Here is a 17776-nt window from a genome sequence, read left to right as displayed (position 1 = left end):
CGAAAGTTTATCAAGCTTGTAAACTTTTTAAGTATTTAAACGTAACCCTAGCTCGCCACGCTTCGGTCCAGTGGACCGCGCTCAAGGTTTTTCGGTCTTCTAGTTGTCACATATAAACACATAATTTTCTAGTTTCCTTATAAGTTCAGTTTAAATTCAAATCCATTTTCTTGGCCTGATATTATCACATAAACATCTTGATCAAAATCTGTATTTCCATACTTCTACACTACAAGCTTGACTCGAAATAAAGTGTGGCTATATAAGCTAGGGTTAAATTTATTACGTAAATCTTAAAGAATCAAATCCCTGTTTTTAAGGAGCACGTCCCGTGTGCACTTTCGATTTGTAATGTAAGAGCATGTGCGCGTGAATCACCTTGTGTATAAAATATTGTCATAGAATATTCTTGGATCTCTCATAAACAATAATCATTTCGAAGGCGTGAATCACGAGATAGGACGGCGCGGCGTCACGATCGATGTGAGATACATACCGATAGGTATATTTTATTAGTGTCTAAAATACAGAGGGGCATTAAATATTGCTTCGTTAAAATATTGTTTAGCTGGAGCTGCCATATATTACCACGCGTGTGTACAAATAAAATTTTATAAATATACGCATGCGTCATCATAAAACTTTATGTTAAAAAACTTTAAAAACACATACTAAAGCTTAAAATATCTCAAGTAATGAAAATATTTACACGATTTAATCCAACGTTTTATCTTGCGTATAAACTTGCGTATTGTAAATTTGACCTTGAATATATATCATCTTTTGTTATCGTACTATCCATATGATCAAGCGACACGATAGTGCGCAACGCCAAGTATATATATAAATCTTTTCATTAATACATTTATTTCATATTTAAATAATACATTACATCTATATAGCACATCTTTCATAGACTGTATTTGTGTTAGATAAAATAAACGTACATAAAAGATTAGTTAATATGATTACGGATGTTATATATTTTGTCTATAGGAGCGTCAAAAGTTTCTTTTCTCGTTGAGTTGATTTCCGTGTATACCCATTAGCTTGAAGTCAATAAATTAAGAAATATGAATATTTTTATACGTTACTATATGTAATAAACCTCAAACAAAACAACGAATCATATCGCTTTAACGTCATCCTTGACCTTCGTTCTCCTTTTTTTGTTCTCCTTGGGATGTTGCTTCGACGGATCGGTGGATCTACAAAAATGCGGTAACACAACTGTTAGGTGAACATAAAAACTGAAATACATGCACGTATCAAGTATAACATGAAAATGCTAAACATTCTCATGTTATCACGTCGTATATTTAACGTCACGATTTAACGTCGCGGATAAGAAAAGGTAAAACTGCGCGCTCATGAATTATTTTATCTCTTTTCGAAAGATACATACGTCAAGCGCCTGTGAAAAAATAGTAGGCATACTACGGCGGCCACACTATTGTCAGGTCAAGGCTAGCAGAACGATTCAGGACATTCGGAAAAAGGTAAATAAAACGAGAGCTTATACATATAAGTAAGCAGAAGGCGCGCGCGCACATGGTTTTACTTATAATATATAGATTTATATAAATATTAAGAAATGTATCATGTCAGAGGACGTGAGTGGTAAAAAGGTACTAAATATTACAAAAAATTCGTTTAATAAGATCGACGTAGGAACGTATAATATGCGCTTAACGACAACTTAACTTAGCTGCCTACGTTCATCGCCCACTTGAGAAAAATAAAAAAAGATTATCGCAAATTATAGAACCGGTATTTATATACTTGATCTTATCTTAATCGGTTCTCGGAAGAATTTAAACTTGCTTCAGTTCAAAATACGATTAAATTTGCCTTCGTGTTACGTCAGTATTATACGTCAATTTTTTTCGAACCTTAGAATGATACACGTATGTGCAACTTGCAAATGAGAAATAGTAATAAATCAATCGGCCGTGCTGGTACTAATAATCATGCAGTAATAATCATACAATAATTCAGACTTTTTTTTCTTAATGGAACGACAATGTTAGAATTATGTTTATTATTATCACAAACTTTTTTGCTTGCACTGTAAAATGATGTATAAATCAATTTTTTTTTACATTTTATCAAACATATCCATAACGTGATAAAATGTCCTTTTTTTTTTATTGCCATATACAATGTATTAGTCTGTATCCTATATTTCTAACAAAAATGGTAATTGCTGATTAAAATTTATGATTATTCACATATATTTTGCCAATCTGTAACATTACGTATGCGTGTGACACACTAAAATTAATTTATTTCAACATATAGTATAAGGAATAATTTATCATATTATACATATCCATACGTTCTGATGATACGTCAATACATTTAAAGAGACAAAAGTTTTAGGTTTAAATCAGTACTAACGCAGTATGTAACAGTTTTAAATAAAAAGATCTTTCAAAATTTTAAAACGTACATCAAACTGCATCTACGAAAAAATACATCTAATAAATTCACATTTTCTTATTTAAAAAATAAATTTTATATACAACGTACGTGTATAAATGTAAACGTAATCGTGTTTAAAATAATTTGTCAATTAAATTAAAGAATGTAGCTTCGAAATTAAAGTATTTTAACACGTTATTTTAACGTATAAAAAGAATTATAAAAACTTTTTCTACGCAAATATTTTCGGCTGTATAACATTTTTTCTTCAGTCATTATTGCTGCCTCTTTAAATATTTTTTGCTGCTACAACACGTTTTTATTTGCACGTGCGTTCTGTACTTGCAGTTTTTAACGAATTTGATACGATGAGTTTTGATTTCTCAGGACTTTTACAAATTTTTATCGATGGATTTATGGGGGTATTTGCTGTGTTTAATATCTTTAAGATCTTTATCTGGGGAAAAAAAAACACGTGTAACATTGTCAGCTATTCTTCGATAATAGAATACGATTAAACATCATATTTAAGACCGTTTTTTCGTAGGTTCCAAAAGTTTTTGCTATTATTTGTGTCTGTTTGTAAAAACGTTTAAATATTCTCAAGTATATAGTTCAAGTAAATCTGTGCACGTCAATTCTAAATTTTATTAATAGCGTAACGTGATTACGCGCTACATTGTATACATATTTTTCAATTTTTTGTATAAACTTTGCCTGCTACCAAGAATATAATAATACTGTTTTTTATAAAAAACAGCTATGGCTCTTCATCGGACGTTCTGTGAAGAAACGTGATAAATAGCATTTGAAAATTTTGTACAAAACTATTCGTTCTATGTATTGCAAAATTATAATAAATGTTAAATTATAAAGGTATCTCTTTACGTAGTCTATTCTTTCTGCCGAGAAATTTTTCTGCACGTACGAGATCCTATTCATTTTCATACGTAATAAATTTTTTCCTTATATAATTATTGAATTTACGCCTGATTTAGAAATTACAGGAGATAAACAATAGTAAAAAAAAAAGATTAAACGGCTTATTTTATCACGCAATAAATACTTGGACATAATTATATTACAAAAGTATATATATTCGTAGCTTTCTTAACTTAAACGTTCAAAAAGCGTTTTCTCTAATACGACGAAAAGTTAAATAATTTCTTTTTTTTTTTTTTTTAATAAAAATAACTTTTGTCTTTCTGTGCTGATTTAATCCTTTACGCCGTATATTTACGTATTCGTTACATCGCGTACAATATGTATACATGTGCATAATTACCTGCAAATTTACGTCTCTTGTGCACCGGAAATAGCCGTGGCCTGTACGCGTATCTTATATTTACGTTAAACTGACCATGCACGCGTCTTGTTTACGAAGAGTCAAGTAGTTTTTAGTTACGAATTTTGTGCATGAAAAATACGTTACGTAAAAGTACGTAGTTCTCAAATAAATAGTTATAATATGTATATTTTAGATTGTAACGTTATATTGTTGCGTTAAATGCACTATAAAACGAAAAGGCTACGATGATAAAAATAAAATCGTCGATATATAATGTTAACATATAATGTTTTAGTTAATGATGTTGAATTTATCAACTGCCCCATTAATATGAATGCGTGATATGCGACAAGATAAAGCACAAGAACGTGCGTATCCAACATACATTTTTATTAGTGACTTGCAACGCATGAGTAGAAATACGTAGATCGGTTGAAGCAGCCACGTGTAGTTATAGCTCATAAGCTTCTTAGAGACGCAAGCATTAATTTGCTCAATAGATAGTTAACTCTTGCACGCGAGAATCATGCTTGAAGTCTTCCTGTTTTTCTCCGTTTTCAGAAAATAGAGAGAACCGTGGTATCTATTCCTAATGTGTGGTATTTGTTAAAAACAAGATGACCACCGGCGCACACGTTAGAATCTATTTCGATGTCTATTTATTCGAAGCGAACATTTATATACGGATTTATTCATTAAAGATAGGAAATGATACGACACAGAAAATGGAACGTACAAATTATTGTTTCGTTACGACAAAATATGTGGGATAACAGTTTTATATTATATTATTTATATATATATATATATATATATATATATATATATATATATATATATATAAAAGAATGCTTGAATTTAAGTATATCTTTTATCAAATTTTAAAATTTTTAAATTTTCCAGAATTTTAAAATCACATATCGTATCGTATATGTGTCAAAACGAACGTACTGATGCACGTCTTTAATTTATCGACTATTATTAATGAAACATCGTGAGTATAAAATGAATTGATTCCGAATGGAGCACGGTCGCAATTTATGTAATTATAGTATATAAATATAGATTGCGAACCGAGTTGAGATTAAACTTACTTGCCGAGACTAAAAAATATACGTGTTCAACGTTCGTATAGTATACGTCTTTATATATTCTTCCTTCGTGTTGTGTATTTATTATAACCACTACGTAATAAAACTGAACGTTTGAATATTTATGTCAAATGTATATCAAAAACTATACGTACGCGTTGATCAAGACATGCAAATATTACGTAATATCCTCACCTCTATAACCCAGCGCAGCGGAGTGACATCAAATGACGTATTACGTCCGTTTCAATGATCTCTAATGTCAATAATACGTCATTCTTCTTCTTTCGATAAATGGCACCTGCCTCTTGTCAGAGATCAATACGGCCAGTAATAATACGTCATTAAGACATTTATTTAGATGTCATATCCTGCTACCTGGGGGACATACAGAAGCGTATGTCTTAGTGTAAATAATCATATTATTTTATTATTATACTGTAAATCCTAAATAAAGTTATTAAAACGTGACGTTCTATTTAAGAAATAAACTGTTTTCAAATCTCCCGAACATGCGTAACTAATGGATGATTCACACTGCGTTCAATGTCCGCGTACGTACGACGTCCGATATCCAATAGAGAAGAGTTCGTTTTCTAGAAACTCTAGAGAAACTCTCACAGTCTCTAGACAACGAACTCTTCTATTGGACATCGGACGCAGTGTAAATCCTCTATAAGGCAGTACCACGGACGTATATACGTCATTAAATACCACGCATACGATGGAATCGTACATACCTTCTGCCAACGCGTCATTAAAATTTTTAAAGCTGAACTTGTTGCACACGTCATCTTTTCTCTTATTTTTCTTTTTACGTTGGAAAGCAAACGTTAGCACGTTAGATGCAACTTATAGCCCCATATTTCTTATCATGGCTCATTATCTTCTTTTTGCTGTTTTTGCTGACAACGAATTAAGTGTCTAAACACAGCTAGACTTCTGTATACTGTTTAAAGGTTTAGACTGCACCATGGACGTAGATCTGAACAGAGCGTAAAGTATTTCTTTAGATGGGAGAAGTGAAACTTTGAGGGGTGAGGGGAAACGCCATTGGGACCATCTTGTGTGATCCAGATTTTGCATATACGACATATCTATTTTAACGTTCCATTGACGTACGTTTAACCGTAGTTTTACGTGCTACAATTCAAAGTTATGTATTCCGTACGTAAAGGAGTGGAAGCGTAAATATAAAGTAAACCACACTACCTTGTACGTAACCGTCACTACCATTTTACGTGATCACGTAAGAATCACAGAAATATGTTTGGTCCAACGAGATGATTACTAAAAGCACACGTGTTTTTATTTTACTTGACTCCACCTAAAACGAGATCTTATATATTCCGGTGTTGGAAAAAGAAAAGAAAAACTCAAGTGCGAGTAGAAATGAATTTATCAGATCCGACTTACACGCAGTAGATTCATCTGGACTATCTGTAGAGTGCAAGGTGCCAAGGTGCAAGCTGTGCAAGTAAAAGAAAAAGAAGTAGTTCACTCATGGTGGAAGAATACTGAGTCTACTAATGTGTCGTGTCGTAATAGCGAAGTTTGGAGCGGGAGAACGTTCTCGTTCTCGTTCTCGTTTCAAGTTTCACTATCGATCGGCCATTGGATATCGGATCGGAGATCGGAGTGTTCCGAAATTCATCGAAAGACAGCGGGTGAACCTTATGGAGGATTCACACTGCGTCCGATGTTCGACGTACGACGATCCGACATCCAATAGGAAATTTTTGTCTCTAATAATAAATTCTGTTATTGGATGCCATTACAAATTGGCACGGATGCGTGTCACTTTCGAGATGCAACGGCTCGTATCGTATTTTTACCGTGCGTGGTGTTGCGCGACACGGCCGACACGATCGCGATACTCGCGATGCACTCGATCGTGAAGTGTCGTGAACGCTTGCGGAGGGTGGCGACGGCGCACCGGGCGGGCGCACGACCAGGATATTACGTGATTCTAACCAATCTAACCTCACTCCTCAGTCGAGTTGGAGACGTGAGACGTTGGCGCTTGGCGCTTGGCGCATCCTTGACGTGACGACAGCGTAGTAGCGGTCGGTAGTAGTAGTTGACAGGTATCAGCTGTTCCAGTAAATAAACCGCCGCGCGTCGACGATGGACGACGTCGACGTCGAGGATGTCGCGCGGGCCGACCAAACGTCCGACGAGGACGTCAGCGTCAGCGAGTCGGACGACGGCAGCGAGTACTCGTCGCGTAGCGAAGGTGACTTGACGTGGTACGTTATGTCGGATTCGATTCTCCTGAGCATCTTCCAGTACCTGTCGCCGAGGGAGTTGATGACCGCGGGCGCGGTGTGTCGATCGTGGTACAGGGTGTCGCGCGACGAGTTCCTCTGGAAGTATTTATTTTATCGGACGTACAAGATAGATCCGGATGTCGGCATCGTGCCAGGTACGTCCCGCCACGAGTCACGAGTGTATTCGCGCTTCTTCACGATCCGCGATCGAAAATAACATTATCCGCCGGATATTGCATTAGAAAAAAAGTATAAATTTATACCGTTTACTTTCCGACGAGAAGATCGATTCAAGCTCGGAGCAAAAGCTGCTAGATCAGCTGACGTGGATAACGATTCTACATATAGCAAATGAGAAAGCAATAATAGTGGAAAATAATAACAAAGCAGTGTTAAGTTTTGTAATATTGTAACGTTCTACGTATTGAGATTAGTAGCAGGGTTCATTGTCTGAGCGTGTTCCTTTCTTATTAATCTTATTAACAATAATGTACATATAATTTTAATATCTTTCAAGGGGTTTTTCTGATATTCTAGAAAAACTTTTTATGTACATAAAGAAATCCCACATTACGTAATTTATCTATTTCCATATGTATAATATTCTTCTTTTTTTGGTAGGAAAAACCTCCTGGTTGGGAGAATTCAAACGTTTGGCATATCACACTCCATTGATAGAAACTGAAGTTCTTAAAGAACATTCGCATCAGGTCTTACACGTGAGCTTTTCTCACAATGGCAAAATGTTTGCAACCTGTTCAAAAGATGGATATATTCTTGTAAGCTTGTCTCTCATCTTGCACGTATTATTTTCTCTCTCATGCTACAACTTACATTTGTCACTCGCGTGCTTTTGTTTCAGGTATGGCAAAGTCAGTATCCTGTTACCATAAAATATTTGCATGATATGAAGACATTTAGTTGGAAGTACACACAATTTTCCCAGTTTAATTGTACAGATACGTTGCTTCTTGTGTCTGGTGTCCATTTTGGTACACCCCACAGTACTTCGGGAGAAATAGCAGTATTCAGAGTAGCACGTAAGTGCAAGCGAGAGCGTAAGATCTTATACGTATCAATAAAATAAAGATTATACGATGCAGACAGATAAATCTTAAACGGGGAATCAACAAACGTATCTGACGATACAACGTTTGATAAAAGAAATCAATTATCTTGTTCAAATAAATGCTTATATATATATATATATATATGTGTTTTCTGCTTATTTGTAGCTGGCTTTGACCTTCAATGTAGAGTAGTGAATAAGCCGTATGACATATTTGGTACATGGTACAGTGAACGTTACCTTTTGAGTGGAAATCTGCATTGGCTGGCACATTTGGTCAGTACTAGCGTAGTTTGGCTCAATAAGGCAAACCAGGAATCAGCTAGCGAACATGTGCCCATTATGACGCAGCTCTTTAGGTAAAGTAACAACTCGGTATATCTTTTTAATCGACCACGTTAACTTTTTGTTGGAAACGTAAGCAAACTTTTTTAAATGGCGTGTAATATTTTTATTTTTTTTATAATGTAATGATTTTCAGATTCTATAATGGAAATGCTTCCTCGATTAGGGCAATTATGGTTGCAAATTGTTTAGCACCTGCTCCAGCTGAATCCACCGAACAACAGAGCCAACCATCTTCCTCGAACACAAAGGAAGAAAAAGGAAACCCACCGAGTCACAAGGATTTGTTGTCGCCTTCGGGCGAGTCTAATAGCTCGCAGACGCAGGAGGAGCCGGTATACTACATTACGTCATCGAGAATACAGTATGACGTTCTTTTTTTATGTATAACTTGTATCATATAACTCTTATTAGCACGTAACATTATATATAATATATAAACACATGATAGATATAGTAAATTAGAGGGTGCATTTTCGAATTGGAGAAAACTTGGTGATGGTTTTGAATATGCTAGTCCTATACAGTACAATCAGGAATATAGGCAGGTTGAGATGCAAAAGAAGGCGCATAGCGAAAGCGATAGCGAAAGTGAGACGCCACAGTGGGAAGAAGAAAGCGAGTCTGGAGGTAGGAAACGTACATGCGTACGGCATGGCACGAAGAAACTGTAACCGGCCATTCTACGCACTGTAGGACATGATGAAAAAAAAAAAGTGTTTACAGAATCTTCAATAACCGAAGAATGTGATACAGACGAGTTAGCCAATAATCCTGAGAAACTTCTTATTTTTACAACTGGCTCAAAAACATATACTCCGCATAAAGTTGGCTTTAAGAGGATCAACGTAGTCACTTTTCCACGAAGATTGGATCCAGGACCGTCGCTGCGCGAGAGAATAGCGCAACAAAAGAGGGAACGAGAGAGACAGAATACTCCGCCGATGGAAGATTGGTTAAATTATGAATCTGTGGCGGACAAATTCGATAAAATAGATCATCTAATTGATCTTCATGGTCATATTATTGGAATGGGACTTTCTCCCGATCATAGGTCAGTTCGCGACGTCGATACGTAAGGTAAAGTGAAACATGAAATATGTGTGTGTGTACGACTCATTATGCATGTCTCCAGGTATCTTTATGTAAATACAAGGCCGTGGCCGAAGGGTTACGTTATTACCAATCCTTTACAACCACCGCCAATAGCTCAAGAAATTGATATCCATGTGATCGACTTGGTAACGTTAAAACAAGTTGGCACGATGTTAAGAGCCCACAAAGCATATACGCCTAATAACGAATGTTTCTTTATATTTTTGGATGTATGTAACGAATACGTAGCGAGGTACGTCGTACGCTTGTATTTACGTTGTTACTTTAACGTGATATAAAATCTTATGTTCAAAATATAAAACATTGTTATAAAATATCTTTGTTTGCAGTGGTGCGGAAGATAAACATGGTTACTTATGGGATAGACATTATGGAATTTGCTTAGCAAAGTTTCCCCACAGTGATGTAGTCAATTCAGTAGCTTTTAATCCACGCGATCCTGAGATGTTGGTTACAACCAGTGACGACTATACAGTTAAGATATGGCGGAGTCGAGCTATGGTGAAGGCTTTAGGTTTAGATGAAAAGTCCTATCGTAGGGGGATGGAAGTGCGAAAGAGACATAAGTTTCAGAAAAGTGGTACTAACATTGACTGACTAAAAACTATTAAATTTCCGATTTAAACATTTATTTTTACAAGATCTTAGAGATATATTTTACACTTAAGTTATACTATACAAAATCGTCCAGACGTATTAATACTATTATTGCGTAAAAGCACAAATATAATGAGAATATATTTTTTGATTATCTGGAATTATACAAATGCAAATATGCAGACTTTCATTTCTTGGTAATATAACAGTAGAATCTCATTAGATGAGTGCTTCTATTTTGGGAAAAAAAAAAGTAAAAATGACTAAGAATATTGTTAAGAAAATGAATATCATAAAAATATATTGTTGACGTGTCTGTTACAATGCAAAATCAGAAAATATCTAACGAAAGATTAAAAACGTACATACGTCACTTGAAGCGTACTATAAAACTATTTTTTAATTTTCAAAACTCACAACGTAATATTAGAGTAGTGTGATCTGTTTATTTCCACCAACGTAGATTAACTTTAATCTCGGTGTAACTTACTTTTTATCTTTTTCTAGTTCTTAGAATTAAAAGATAAAGAAGTAAGTTAAACCGATATTAAAGTTAATCTACGTTGGTAGAAATGGAACGTAATGATCAAAACGTGTCCTACCTATTCCATATGGCATATTGTATATACACATTGATTATTTCTCAAGATATTTTTAAATATCTCAAATATGTCAGCTTAAAATTTATCCACAGAGTCTATATATATATACATATATATATTAAAACTAGTTTTAAATTTTATCTCAACGAAATTTAAACGTGAAACTCAATGAAAGTGTGCAATGAATATTAAGTTTCTTTCTGGTTATACGTCTTTTCACGTATGACCTAATAACGGATTCTCTTATTTCGTCTGTTTGGTTTTCATGCACATTTGAAATATTTACAACGTTCATTTACCTTCGCTTACAATTAGATAGAGGAAACAAGGAATAGATGTAAATGTACATTATTTTCCATCTTTTTTTGTCTTTAACGTATGTAATGCGACATACGTAATTATACGTATACGTGTACGACAATACATGTCGTACGTTGTAATACATTATTTCATTTTTTTGAGCTTGTATTATAGAGTACGTGCATTATAAGATTATAAATGTAATAAATCTCTCAAACAAAAAATTAAATTTCGACATGTTCCTAATCTTTTGTATTAGAAAGTGATTACAAATTTGGCCTAGTAATAATGAAATATATGAACTACGCCTATCGTACGTAACGTGTTGATACAAGTCACAAAATAACAATACATTCATATTTTTCTAGCGCATAAAATCTAGATTTCTATTAGATTAGTAAATAACGCACAAATGGTACTATGAAGAAAATCGGAGCTAAACATATAAGGAATGACAAAGTTATTTTCCAAAGACTGTGTTGAGTACGTTACTATTCGCAAGATATTATGACTTGTGTAACACGTAGCAATATGAACAACACTTAATAATCTTCCGTGCGACACTGTTAAAGCACTGTAATATAAATATATGTACTAGCGCAAAATCATACTTGAAGTTTGTGTAGGTACCTAAAACGACAACGCAACATGATATCTACGTTATATTTTGATATATTTTCTCGATTATTGTATGTTTTATATAATGTTATTACTCACCTACAGTCCATCTTTTTCTGTATGACACTGACTCGAGAAATAGCATAAAGGACGTTATTTTCCATTTAGGGAAAAGTTGTCAATAAGCATAAAAACACTTATGTTGAACCTGTTGCAATCGGTTCTATAAGAAGAAAACATGAGATAAGGATATGTTAACTGGTTAACAGAGATACAAATGCATACTTAATTTACTATGAAAAGTTTACCAGGATGTGATGACATTCCTTCTCGCGCAGGATCACCAGCTTTAGGTAAGACTTTCTTATGAGCATCCTTATGTCCATGACAATGTTCGCATTCATCATCGCTATCTTCAGAGCTACTTTCACCGAAAGTTTTTGGTTTCTCATAAATACAACAACCTGTAAATGAAACATCGTGTACGAACTTGAATCTTTCTGCCAAACAAACTTAAAAGCGTGCACAAAGATAATAAATAAATACCTACATTTTGATTTCTTTTTATTTAGATTTTCATTATCTACAGTTCCCTGAGTCCATTGGACTTTTTTATTCGATTTCGGCTTTCGTAGACGTAATCGTACGGTAGGTACATCCTATAAAAACGTGACACGTTTAATAACGTAATAAAATTCATTAATAAAAAATCATTAATCACATTTTAAATTATAAGTAGATAGTACGTGTTGAACAGATATTTATTATAATAAACATAATAAAAAAATGTGTTGTTGTAAAACTGGAGGTACACACAAATAACATTTACAAGTTTTTATTCCGTACTATTTATTGTAACGTAATATATCTTGAAATTTTTAAACATGTGATATATATTATATGACACATTATATATATACACACACACACACACACACACACACACACACACACACAACATGATAAAATACAAATCTTGAAATATATAATATACACATAATATAATACAAAAAATACATCTTAATAAAATAATCTTATACACGCCGTATTATCAAAACTACTTTCTAAAAACTTTGTTTCGCTATAAAATTTGATTAATATTAAATAGTGTGAGATTTGTTATCTGAATTTTATATAAAAGTACATAAAACTAATGTATAAAAGCAAACTACTTTTTAAAAGCATTAGGAAAAGTTTTAATAAAGCAGGCTCATATTTATTAAATAAAATTGAGATTTCTCTCATCTGTCTGCTGTACATAGATAGAAAGGGACTCTCTCATGTCATCATTAATTATCGTACGACTTTTTGTGTTATTAACGTGTCTATTTTATCATCAGAATAGTTTAATATATTTTTTAAAACTTCCAATGTATGTTGTCCTAATGTCGGTGGTGGGGATCGCACTATATTGGTAGCGTAGCTATATGTCACAGGTGGTCCAACAAGTTTTACTTTGCCTGTACGCGGATGATCCACTTCTTGAACCAATTTTATGTGTTTTACATGGGGATCGTCGAATACCTGAAACGTACACGCCAAGTTCAAGAAAATGAAATTTATTACGTTGTTAATAACGCATCGAGATCAGTTCAGCGTGCGTACGTCACCTCTCTTATAGTATTTACTGCTCCATAAGGAAACGAAGCCCCTTCAAATATTACAGACCATTCCTGCGTTGTCTTCTTTTGAAGTGCATCTCTAAGACGTTGAAGCAGCTCCGTTCTGTTTTTAACTCTAGCTATGTTACTCTCAAACTTGTCGTCAGTGGCGAGTTCTGGTATTTGTAATCTTTTGACTACGTCGATAAATTGCGCGTCGCTTCCTGCCCCGATCGTCATGTATCCATTTTTTGTGGGAAAGGCTTCATAAGGGACTATGCTCTCGTGTTCAGATCCCCATCTCGTCGCCTCCTTATTACCATTCAAGTAATTTGAAGCAATGTTTATCAGACTCGCGACTTGAGTCGACAAGAGATTGCACTGTATCCATTGGCCTCTGTTGGTCTTGGATCTTTGCAGTAAAGCTGCCATAATTGCTCCGTGAGCGTAGAGACCTGTCGCCAGATCGGTCATCGCTACGCCGACCTTGCACGGTGGTCCGTCTTTGGGCCCGGTGATGTGTAAGAGGCCGCCTAACGAAGCGGCGATGACATCGTAACCGGGTCTATTTGCGTACGGGCCGTGGAATCCGTAACCGGTCAACGAGCAATATATGAGACGCGGTGCTATCTTGGCCATATCGTCGTATCCTAAGCCCATGCCGTTTAGCTTTCCCGGCACGTAATTTTCCACCAGGATGTCGCACATCTGCGCCAGCTCGTAAATGATATCTTTACCCTTCTTCAAGTCGACGCAAACGCTCTTTTTGTTTCTGTTGACGCTCATGAAGTAAGTCGACTCTTGCGTTCCTCGGAAGAACGGCGGGCCCCACTTGCGCGACTCGTCCCCGCCGTCGGGTCGTTCGATCTTCAAGATCTCCGCGCCTAGATCACCCAGGATCATCGTGCAGTAAGGACCGGCCACGATCCGCGTCAGATCCAAAACTCGTATCCCGTTTAGCGGCGAACGACTGTCTTCGGGGTCTTCGACTTGACGTCCGCAGCTCTTCGGCGTGCGTACACTCGAGTTGGAGAAAAACATCTCGCCCGCAGCGCGGTTTCGCCCGCGAGTCGCAAGTACTCCACGTATCATATCGACAGTATCTAAAACGTCAAACGAGGCTGGAAACTGTTACGTGCCGGACCGGACGCGACGTATTATTTTAAAACGTAGAGACACTGACTTTTACTCCAAAAGGTTTACGCGTATACTTGACAAGTATAAATAACGTGCGAGTCCAAGTCGAAGCTTCGTCGCTACGAGTTACAGTTAAAAATTCAAACCGATATCAAGATCTTTACTTATTGAAAAAGAACTTTGTGTTAGATGATAACCAATATAAGGATTGACCTGGAAAAAAGAAAAACTAGAACTTAGAATCATGAGAAAAAATAAAAACAGGGTAACGAAGATAAAAGCACACGTCAAACATACCCAGTTATATGAGCAATAGGCGTTGGCACCTAGACCTAGATTTTTTTCTTTTTAAAATATAAAAGCGTGCAACGCGCAGATTACGAGATAAAGGCTTAATAGAATATTGTATATTAGGCACTGTTTGCTGAAAAACTATTTGAGAGAATGAAAGGCTTTGAAAATGTTACAAGTCTTCAAATCCTAATAAGATAACACGTGCGGCGTGTGGCACGTAACAGAACGCGTAACCTCGTCGCAGTTATCCCGATTTGAATGATATGACGCGGCGGTTTCTGCGAACGTCCAAAAAAGGATTGCGGCGACGCAATCAGATAAATGACGTGAGTGACAAAAGTTGTATGCACGACCCCTTGTAGAAAGTTGTACTTTCAACCCCTCCGATAAACGATCACTCTTATCGCGTCAAGGCCAAAAACACCTCGTGACACCTCGTGACGTTTCGGCCCACGCGGGTCCTACAAGTCGCGAGTGCGACAAATATTCGTAAATACCTGCGATCCGGAATCGGTGACGTCCGCCTCGGAGATTGTTTCCGTTTGCGTCTGCGAAGCCGCTTGCTCCGACATCGTTCTCTCCATGTGTCGCGGTTGACGCGCGAAGGACACGCACGATATCGATATCGCCGATCGCCGCTGATCGCCGCATCAAACGTAACCTCTAACCTCCCAGCTCCCACGCGCTACGCGCTACGCGCAACCCTGCCCAGTCTGCCCCTCTGCCCGGGCTCGGGGCTGCCGCTGCCCTAGTCCCCATTGCCGCAGTGCTGCCAAATTGGCAGTGTCAATATTTTTTTCTTTTTGGTCAAATAGGCTCTAACCTTTTTTTCCCGCTCTTTTTTCGCCGTCTTACTTTTTAGTAGAATTTCCACTTTTTTGCCAAATTCACGTTTTTAAAGCCCTCTGAACAAAGGCTTTAAAGTTTTTTTGCGGCATAAATTTTCCATACATGTCCTTTAATGCTCACGGCCGGGACACTAATGGGAAATGCATACGTCTCATTTTTCCTTTTTTTTTTTCTCCGATGTCTACGTGCATATCTATCTCTTATTTTAAGTATAGAAAATATGATATAGTGTACCAAAGAACAGACTTCAATATTAACAATTTAGATTTAAGATAGAGCTTTATTTGCAATTTTATATGCTGTATATTTTTTTATGTCTTGATTATTTAACGTCTGAAGTTTATATATCAAGTGCGTTTTAGATGCAACATTGACGTCCGTACAATGTATTGTTGGAAATTCCCGAAAAATAGTTCTATATAAATCTCAAATAAACTATATGATCTCGTGCCATGAACATACTCTAAAACTGATCTCATTCATGTTTAATATCAATATCTTATGCTTTTTAATAGTAATATGTTAATATTACTATCAAAAGTATCAAACATCACGTTCTCAAACGATTTAATAAACTTTGATGGCATTTTTACGTTTTCAGAAAGATTAAAAAGAATCATTTCCATCTGTTGGGGGATGTAAAAAGAACATATACGAAATAAAATATTGGATTATGTAGATATAAATATATTCATTTCAAGAACGTTGTGTGCCAGATGTTACACAATCTCCATTTTTTGCTGTTAATTTAATCCCAGGGTGTTGGTGTGGAAATCATAGTGCCGTCGCCCGTGAATTTCTTGTACTACGTCCTACATTATATTTAATCCAGCTGTAAAACAAAGAAGACACATTTAGCTGTGTTAGATCCCTTGCGTCTACATCGTAATGCATCAAAAAGACACGGATATATATTTACTTTCTTGAAACCAATATCGGCTGCATATTCCCTGAAGCACTGTCGACAGATGTTCAGGCCGTATTTACGAATAAGCCCATGTCTGTTTGCACAGGCGCGGCTGCAACAAAATCGATTTTATTCAGATCGCACAATACATACATTTGCACACCTAATACATATAATATAATAATCATATGTAATAAACGAATCATCTTGATTCGAGATTGATATATTTATCCACAATTATTTTATTTTCTGCATTTAAAACATTTTGGAGCCAAGAAAGAAAAATTAACACGTTTAGTTCAACCAAAATGGATATTCAATAACGTTTTTTTTTATGTCTGTCTCTCCGGTTGGTGAGGACTGAAGCGTCTTCAACTTTCCGTTAGATTATATAGCCCATTTATTGTATTTAATCCACTATACAAGTATAATTTTCTAAATCTAAATTATTCTTCGTGTCTTTTCATTCAACAACGTGCATTTTTGAGGTTAGACTGCTTGTAGCTTGCACAGGCGATAGTAATAATTAACGGCGATACATACATATATACCACACGTATTTCGACTTTTTAATTATCATTATTACATCAAATATTTCGCTTTAAATCGAGTCTTGGTGATTGATACTATGCGGCGACGTTCGGAACGACGCCATACGAACGTCCTACGGGATCGATCACTTTATTCTGCGTTATTTATCGAGCGAAAGTACTTAATTGGTAATAAAAGTTGGCGAGAACGAGAAGAGCGTTATACTAACCAGGACCTAGATCCTTGACCGTATTTTCGTGGGTGTGAGTACCAAATATTTTGAAAACCCATGTTTGCACGTGTCACTACGTTTCTCCTGCGATGAACTCACGAACGTGAAAGACAGGAAAGAAACGTGCAAACGTGCAGGAAATGACCGAGGAGTGGCAGAAGCAGAAGGCAGAAGAATCGATGAAACAGAGCGAACTCCACCATGCGGCAACTTTTAGAAATCCAATCTGACCTAACCCTTCATGCCCGGTCACGTGAGCACGTTTCATAAACGGAAGGCGCTTATTTAGAATGCGTATAAATTTTCTACGTTTTTTTTCTTTTCACTTACATCAATGACACGGGAAATATAATGTTATAAGGTTTTTCAGATTTTAATATAAAATGTTATAATGTTAAGATTTTATTGTAGAACGAGTATATTTTGTATATCAATAACACAAGATGATTATAAAATTACTATGTATTTTTGAAATAAATCGATTTTAAAGAAATATTAACATATT

General features: G+C 35.8%; 3 protein-coding genes and 1 long non-coding RNA gene across 7 annotated transcripts; 1 reads left to right on the top strand and 3 right to left on the bottom strand.

The window, feature by feature from the left end:
* Window positions 1–848: 848 nt before the first annotated feature.
* Window positions 849–6414, bottom strand: LOC139810757 (uncharacterized). The gene is made up of 5 exons (XR_011731471.1): window positions 6220–6414; window positions 6016–6130; window positions 5544–5788; window positions 4999–5181; window positions 849–1208 (listed from the first exon to the last, which is right to left on the bottom strand). It is a non-coding gene; the product is annotated as an uncharacterized lncRNA (long non-coding RNA).
* Window positions 6415–6606: 192 nt separating this feature from the next.
* Fbw5 (F-box and WD repeat domain containing 5) lies at window positions 6607–12271 on the top strand. Of its 2 annotated transcripts, none has more exons than XM_071774561.1 (9): window positions 6607–7228; window positions 7695–7852; window positions 7936–8113; window positions 8309–8501; window positions 8624–8851; window positions 8939–9117; window positions 9214–9541; window positions 9623–9835; window positions 9933–12271. In XM_071774561.1, the coding sequence occupies exons 1-9, from the start codon at window positions 6931–6933 to the stop codon at window positions 10198–10200; spliced, it is 2043 nt and encodes a 680-aa protein (XP_071630662.1). In that variant the 5' UTR covers window positions 6607–6930; the 3' UTR covers window positions 10201–12271. The 2 variants fall into 2 exon arrangements, with proteins under 2 accessions (XP_071630662.1, XP_071630661.1); XM_071774560.1 differs by having other exon boundaries at window positions 9205–9541.
* A 114-nt stretch (window positions 12272–12385) lies between these two features.
* LOC139810747 (succinyl-CoA:glutarate CoA-transferase) lies at window positions 12386–16133 on the bottom strand. 3 transcript variants are annotated; one of them, XM_071774568.1, is made up of 4 exons: window positions 15250–15390; window positions 14505–14671; window positions 13331–14424; window positions 12386–13244 (listed from the first exon to the last, which is right to left on the bottom strand). In XM_071774568.1, exons 3-4 carry the CDS (start codon window positions 14411–14413, stop codon window positions 13014–13016), a joined length of 1314 nt encoding a protein of 437 aa, XP_071630669.1. In that variant the 5' UTR covers window positions 14414–14424; window positions 14505–14671; window positions 15250–15390; the 3' UTR covers window positions 12386–13013. The 3 variants fall into 3 exon arrangements, with proteins under 3 accessions (XP_071630669.1, XP_071630668.1, XP_071630667.1); XM_071774567.1 differs by lacking the exon at window positions 15250–15390 and adding an exon at window positions 14756–15243; XM_071774566.1 differs by lacking the exon at window positions 14505–14671 and having other exon boundaries at window positions 12389–13244; window positions 15250–16133.
* A 134-nt stretch (window positions 16134–16267) lies between these two features.
* Rps29 (ribosomal protein S29) lies at window positions 16268–17430 on the bottom strand. Its single transcript, XM_071774584.1, has 3 exons — window positions 17269–17430; window positions 16521–16620; window positions 16268–16433 (listed from the first exon to the last, which is right to left on the bottom strand). Exons 1-3 carry the CDS (start codon window positions 17328–17330, stop codon window positions 16425–16427), a joined length of 171 nt encoding a protein of 56 aa, XP_071630685.1. The 5' UTR covers window positions 17331–17430; the 3' UTR covers window positions 16268–16424.
* Between the last annotated feature and the right edge of the window lie 346 nt (window positions 17431–17776).

Source organism: Temnothorax longispinosus, chromosome 3 (assembly GCF_030848805.1).
Source record: "Temnothorax longispinosus isolate EJ_2023e chromosome 3, Tlon_JGU_v1, whole genome shotgun sequence".
In the NCBI taxonomy this organism is placed as follows: Eukaryota; Metazoa; Arthropoda; class Insecta; order Hymenoptera; family Formicidae; genus Temnothorax; species Temnothorax longispinosus.
The sequence above is the reverse complement of the archived record's forward strand: the minus strand, read 5'-3'. Positions and strand labels throughout refer to the sequence as shown.

Coding starts and splice junctions, on each gene's coding strand:
- Fbw5 (XM_071774560.1), top strand. CDS start 6,931: ATGGACGACGTCGACGTCGAGGATGTCGCGCGGGCCGACCAAACGTCC. Junction 7,853..7,935: donor CAAAAGATGGATATATTCTT/GTAAGCTTGTCT, acceptor CTTTTGTTTCAG/GTATGGCAAAGTCAGTATCC. Junction 8,502..8,623: donor ATTATGACGCAGCTCTTTAG/GTAAAGTAACAA, acceptor AATGATTTTCAG/ATTCTATAATGGAAATGCTT.
- LOC139810747 (XM_071774566.1), bottom strand. CDS start 15,403: ATGCGGCGATCAGCGGCGATCGGCGATATCGATATCGTGCGTGTCCTT. Junction 14,425..15,249: donor TCACCGATTCCGGATCGCAG/GTATTTACGAAT, acceptor TTGACGTTTTAG/ATACTGTCGATATGATACGT. Junction 13,245..13,330: donor CAGTAAATACTATAAGAGAG/GTGACGTACGCA, acceptor TGTACGTTTCAG/GTATTCGACGATCCCCATGT.
- Rps29 (XM_071774584.1), bottom strand. CDS start 17,330: ATGGGTTTTCAAAATATTTGGTACTCACACCCACGAAAATACGGTCAA. Junction 16,621..17,268: donor GGTCAAGGATCTAGGTCCTG/GTTAGTATAACG, acceptor ATTTTGTTGCAG/CCGCGCCTGTGCAAACAGAC.